The 6,784-nt window shown below is 34.4% G+C and overlaps 1 protein-coding gene across 1 annotated transcript; it reads left to right on the forward strand.

Annotated features, from left to right (window-relative positions):
- The first annotated feature begins 328 nt into the window (after positions 1-328).
- LOC107933736 (AP-2 complex subunit mu) lies at positions 329-5,322 on the forward strand. The gene is made up of 13 exons (XM_016866020.2): positions 329-696; positions 867-1,044; positions 1,163-1,253; positions 1,961-2,055; positions 2,212-2,301; positions 2,384-2,432; positions 2,508-2,646; positions 2,835-2,951; positions 3,332-3,422; positions 3,504-3,646; positions 3,934-4,048; positions 4,735-4,779; positions 4,863-5,322. Exons 1-13 carry the CDS (start codon positions 614-616, stop codon positions 4,941-4,943), a joined length of 1,317 nt encoding a protein of 438 aa, XP_016721509.1. The 5' UTR covers positions 329-613; the 3' UTR covers positions 4,944-5,322.
- Positions 5,323-6,784: the final 1,462 nt, after the last annotated feature.

Consider the following 6,784-nt stretch of genomic DNA (forward strand, 5'->3'; position numbering starts at 1 on the left):
AATTAAATTATCCACAACCATTAGAAAATTAAACAAAATTGTTACAATTTACAATTTATATATTTTAAATGGAACTAGACAATTATAAATATTGAAATTTAGCAATACATTAGATGAGGAGGTTTCCTAGAAAAATTATGTAGAAAAATTTATCAAAATATTTCGGATTAGTGATTAAATTGATTAAATTATTAATTTTCTGAGATTGATGAATTCGATTGGTTCATCTAATTCAATTGAATAAATTATTTAAAAATTTAAAAACATTAAAATATAGAGAAAATTAATTCAATTAATCAATTCCACCAATCCACGAATCAATTGATCTAACCTTTATTCTAAACTGATATCTTAATCCATTTCCGGTCCATCTAATCGGGTAAGCAAAACAGTGCCAAAATCAAATATCACTTTGATAATTAGATCTCTCAAACAGCTAACTTAACTTTTCTTTTTCTTTAAAATCTGAAAAAACTCCATCTCCGTAATTCGTTCAAAAAAATTTGAACGCCAGCGTCCTATATTTCTCCAGATCCGTCTCCGCCACCTGTTTCCACCACCGTCGATCCATTTCATCTCATTTAACGTGCGACGGCGATCCGCTGGATCGAAGATGCCGGTGGCCGCTTCCGCCATCTACTTCTTGAATCTCCGCGGTGATGTCCTCATTAATCGTCTCTATCGTGACGATGTCGGGTAACACTATCTCTCTGCCTCTGTCTCTTTTCCTTCAGTTCGAGCTACTATAAGCCTTCTATAGATAGAATTATTTTAGCTGTGTTTTTAAATTTCCGTATTTACGATGTTTGAGTGAGCTTTGTAGGTTTCTCTTTGTGTGTTTGATTCGTGTAATTTACATCATGTAGAGGAAATATGGTTGATGCTTTTCGGATGCATATTATGCAAACGAAAGAACTCGGTACATGTCCTGTGCGACAGATTGGAGGTTGCTCGTTCTTTTACATGAGAATCAGCAATGTATACATCGTAATTGTTGTTAGCAGCAATGCTAATGTGGCTTGTGCTTTCAAATTTGTTGTTGAGGTAGTCAGAGAGTCATTCATATTGTTCCTTTTTATTTATATACAACAGATTTACCTTATATTCCGCTTTCAAAATGTTCAATTCCTAGTTGATGCCGGTATTTTTGCTCCTTTTGCAGGCTGTTTCTATGTTCAAATCATATTTCGGTGGTGCCTTTGATGAAGATGCTATTCGTAATAATTTCGTTCTGATTTATGAATTGTTGGATGGTATGTATTCATTAAGAGTTGAATTTTACTCATTTCACATCGTCTTCTTGTTTGTTTACTTCTGTGTTCAGTTAATGTTCTATTGCGGTGCTGTATTGGCATTCGCTACTTACCTTTTATTCTTGATTCCTGGTGTTAGGGACTGTGATAGGAAGCTGAATTGACATAATACTAGTGGTAGCAACCGAAACATGAGTATTCCTTGCAATGGCAGATCTTGGGACTAAGTTTAGGGGTGGGGGTAACTAAAATTTTCAAAAATTTTAGGAGTTCAATGAGATTTTTTTTTCTAAAAAATTTGGGGGTCTAATTAAAATTTTTTAAAATTTTGTGAGATCAATGAGAATTTCAGAAAAATTTATAAGAGCTTAATTAAAATTTTCAAAAAAAAAAAGGCATAATGAAAATTTAAAGAATAAAATTGGGGGGCCAAATTAAAATTTTCAAGGGAAAAATGAAATTTTCCAAATCTTTTTTTTTTTTTGGGGGGGGGGGAGGGCCTCCTGAGGCCTCCATTACTGTCCGCCCCTGATTCCTTGCAGGCTCAACTAATTAATTAACTGGCAATTAATAAGTGATATAGTTTGTTTCTTAACTTCTACACCGGGCATTTCATCTGCAAAGAGGGAGGATGGAGAAAATGGTTAACTTTGGGTTCAAATGTTATTTGAATGATAAAATGTTTGATTTCTGTAATTTTTTTGCAGAAATTATGGACTTTGGCTACCCTCAAAATCTTTCTCCTGAAATTTTAAAGCTTTACATTACTCAAGAAGGAGTGCGGTCCCCCTTTTCATCCAAGGTTTGTTGTATTTTATGCATTACAGATTATTTTTGTTGAGGTTTGGTGTATGTAAGCAATACTTGTTTTCCAGCTGTAGGTTTTTTTTGTGCTTTAACTTTAATGTAAAGTTGCATTCTCTTACCGTTTGATTTTCCATGTGTAACAAATTAATAGGCTTCAGATAAGCCTATCCCAAATGCAACATTACAAGTTACAGGAGCTGTTGGCTGGCGAAGAGAGGGACTTGTTTATAAAAAGAATGAGGTAATCTTGCTTCTGAGTTCTGTCAAATTCCTTTTTCTATAGGATGTGGTGGTTCCTATGGTTTAAAATCTGTTTGTTTCAGGTGTTTCTAGACATTGTGGAAAGTGTAAACTTACTTATGTCTTCAAAAGGTTGGTTATAGTTTTGAAACTGGTTTTGTTTGTTGGTGTCTGTTTTGCTGAAAATTAACCATTTGGTGATTCCAGGCAGTGTTCTCCGTTGTGATGTCACTGGCAAGATTCTTATGAAGTGCTTCCTCTCTGGAATGCCTGATCTGAAATTGGGCTTGAATGATAAAATTGGGCTTGAGAAAGAATCACAAATGAAATCCCGTCCTGCTAAAAGGTGACTTCTACTTGCATTAACATTGCATCTTATGCTTCCTTACTTTGTTAATATACCATCTTATTGTCTTCTTTCTGGTCCATTTTGCAATTTTTGTGATGAAGTTTTGATCTTTCATGTGAGCTTATATTGCATTTGCATGTAAGTTTGTTAATAATTTCCATTTCTAACAATGCTACATATTGCAGTGGCAAGACTATTGAGCTGGATGATGTTACTTTCCATCAATGTGTAAATCTTACAAGATTCAACTCTGAAAAGACTGTTAGTTTTGTGCCACCAGATGGTGAATTTGAATTAATGAAGTAAGCTTAGGAGTCTTTTCCTTTATTTACTTAATTACTTTGTGGTTTAAGTTCACTTATATGGTATGCAACTTCAGTTGTAGCCAAGTTTTGTTACTTTATTTTGTGGTTTATGTTCTAAAGTATGCAACTTCTGTTATAGCTAAATTTTTATTTTATATCTTGCTTCTTAGACTACCAATCTGCATTCTGATTGTGTTGTTAGAATGCTTCTGTTACCCATAGGTGCCGTTAGAACCTAGAAACCAGGAGATATATTGTGAAAATGAATGACTTAATCCTTTATGGTGATGAACTGTCTCAGGTTTCCAATGATTCTACAATATATTATTTGTTTGTATATGCTTGTTCAATTTTCTTTTGAATTGATGAATGCATAGGTACCGTATCACTGAGGGAGTTAATCTTCCTTTTCGGGTATTACCAACAATCAAGGAACTTGGTCGAACACGGATGGAAGTAAATGTTAAGGTTTGTAATCATACATTTTGATATTGGCTATACTTGGAAGTTCATGATTCTGCTATTGGCTTATTTCTTAGAATATTTCAGGTTAAAAGTGTCTTTGGAGCAAAAATGTTTGCTCTTGGAGTTGTTGTCAAAATTCCTGTCCCTAAACAAACAGCAAAGACAAGTTTCCAAGTAACATCAGGTCGAGCAAAGTACAATGCGGCTATTGATTGCTTGGTATGGAAGTAAGTATTCTAGTTTGTTAACTGGTGCATGTTTTCCAAATGCTACATTAATATCAAGAATCTGGTGGCTGGCTTTTCTTCTCATCCTAAAGTGGATGAGTCAAAAGCTTTGTTTGTGTTCCAGCACTATGCCACTATCCACAACTCTGATCTTGGACCCTGCACCCATCTGGTTGACGATAAAGCCCAATGAGTTTATCCTTTGTAGTCGTAGATTCACTCTACTTTGGTCTATCTTTAGATTAAGTTCAGTAATTGTTTAATGTCATTTTCATCCGACTTTTTAGGATAAGAAAATTCCCCGGACAAACAGAGCCAACCTTGAGTGCAGAAGTTGAGTTAATTTCCACCATGGCAGAAAAGAAGTCTTGGACAAAGCCACCAATTCAGATGGAATTTCAGGTGCCTCAATTAAATACCATTTTACTAATTAATATTTTTTAAGTCACTTTTGCTCTGTTTCATCACAATATCTTTTCTTTGAAAATGTAGAAAAAATAGGGTAAACTATGGTAGGGGTCACCCAACTATTACTAAATTTCTTTTTTGGTCACCCAACCATGAAAAGTTACAAAATAGTCATCCAACTATTCAATTTTGTCTTTTCTGGTCATCAGCTGGCTAAAGTAAAAATCGAAACACCCAAAAATCCAAGGACAAAATTGAATAGTTAAGTGACCATTTTATAATTTTTTATAGTTGGGTGACCAACAAAGAAAAAAAAACCATAGTTGGGTGACTACTAATGTAGTTTACCCAAAGAAAATATTACTTAAAATTGTTGTCCTAGTTTGTTACAATAGAAATCAAATTATAACGCTTGTTGGTGCTTTGAATTTCATCATATTCTAGATGTGCAGAAAATTGAGAATTTTGAGGACCGGGGGGGGGGGGGGAGATTCGCACTTGGAATATAGTTGGATGATCTATTCGTAAAGAATCAATTTAAGGTTCTATTTGTTATTTGTATTTCACGAAAATGGCAAAGAATATTAGTTTCGGGTAACTTAAGCAATGGTTTATTGACACGTTAGCATGCATATAGAAAAGCAAAATACATCTGTAATGTATTTGAATTCTTGTCTCAGGTTCCGATGTTTACAGCCTCTGGTTTACGGGTCCGGTTTCTTAAAGTAAGCATTCTTATGTATTCTGAATGCATATGTGATTATTTTTTATGCAGTCTTTTGATGTTGAAATTATCCTTGTTTTGCAGGTGTGGGAGAAGAGTGGGTATAACACAGTCGAGTGGGTTCGCTATATTACCAAGGCTGGCTCATATGAGATCAGGTGCTAGAAACACAGGATTCCCCGTTGGCTCGTATCAGCAAACTTGAATAGTGAAGAGTGTGTTCGCTTGCTACCGATTGCATGTATTTGCCGTGATGGTAAGGTGAATAAGCCTCAATTTCCAACTTAAAGCATGCAGCCATCCTTTTGCTCTGGTTTCTTGAATTATTTGGCATTTTTTTCCCTTGTAGTGTTTTTGTTAATATGTTTATTTCAAGTGACTATTTGGTTTATGTTGTTTTCTTGTAAAGGCTAACCTTATTTAGAACAAAATGTGCCATTATAATACAATGCTTTATTGTTTGCATATTAGAACACACATTTTGTTCTAAATGGTACATCATTGTTTTTAAATGGCATATTTGCTATTGGAAACCTTGTTGGAATTGGTTTTGACTTTTAAGGTTTATTATTATGATATTTGCATCTGTATTTCAGGAACTCAGGCAAGTAGCCCTCAAGTATTGTTTCTAAGTGTCAAAGATGACACAACCATCACATCTATCACACTGAATTTTTGGTAGGTCGGATTGGTTTTAGATTAGGTTAATTTGGGTTGAGTTAAATTCGAGTTTTTAGAATTTTAGGTGATTTTCTGTTTAGTTCATGTGGTTTGAATTATTATAGTAAATAAGATAAAAAGGCACAGTTAAAAGGAATAATCTTTAACATACCATTACGATCCAGCATAATGGAGAAATTTTTTTTTAAATGAATCATTAAAATATTCATAAAAGTAAAAAATTAGTTTAATCGTTAGTAATCGGTTTGCAAGTCAATTGGTTTGATTTTTTTTCAGATTGGTACTTCGGTTGGTTCTCGGTTCGATTAGCCAACAACTTTGCTTCCAATTACTTTCTTGGAGACTCAAACCTGGTGAAGGGGTGTTAATGAGATATTAGTACTCACAAGCTACTCAAATTTGACTCGAAAAATTTTGAACTTGATTTAGTAATTATTGAGTTGAGCTTGAGTTATTGATTTAGCCGAATTCGAATTTAGTAATACTTGACTCGAACGACTTATGAGCCTTATCAAGTTTTTCATATTTTTATACTATTAAATTTTGCTATTTCTGTTAATATATATTATTAACTCTAAGCTTATCGAGTTGAGATCAAGTTCAAGCTTTAAGTACAAAAATTGGTAAATAAATTTAATCGAGCTTGAGCTAAGTATTGAGCTCAAACTTGAGCTAAGTATTGAGCTCAAACTTGAGCTTGAGCTTGACAGTATTTAGGCTTGGCTTGACCACACCCCTATCTGGATGAGTTTTATGAGGTGAAAATCCCTTAATCACCAGATCAGAAGCTCAATAAAAAGAATTATAATCCAAAAGAAGTCGTTCTAGTGACAATAATTAAATATCACTCTAATTACATCACATTATTCAACAAAAATACTTTAAATCTAATTACAGGGCCACCGATCTGTTGTTAGTGTGCGTGTAAATAGCTGTGGCTTGGTTAGGCACTGCTAATTGGGTACGGCTGTTCGTCTGGGTTCGTGCTGTGCAAAAGTATGTGGTGAAGGGGGTCTTGGTCGAGTGTGGGCGGTGGCCTGCTGGGATGTTCTCATTGCTGTGTTTTGGCTTGTTTCCTTCTACTTGGTTTTAAAGACTCTGATAATATTTATTAAAACAAAATGGTCCACACAATTTTAGCTATTTTGAGTTAAAACAAGTCTTGTATTGCAGGCCGAGTAACTCTTTAATTTTCATTCATATCTGTGTGACTCCAATAAGGTCTTTGAATGTGATTAGTGCTCGGGAGAAAGGTGTCAACAGCACCACCATTCGATAACATACATATTGCTTACTAATTACTGTTCCATGACAGATGTAGGTTG

This window comes from Gossypium hirsutum, chromosome D03 (genome assembly GCF_007990345.1).
Source record: "Gossypium hirsutum isolate 1008001.06 chromosome D03, Gossypium_hirsutum_v2.1, whole genome shotgun sequence".
Taxonomy (NCBI): domain Eukaryota; kingdom Viridiplantae; phylum Streptophyta; class Magnoliopsida; order Malvales; family Malvaceae; genus Gossypium; species Gossypium hirsutum.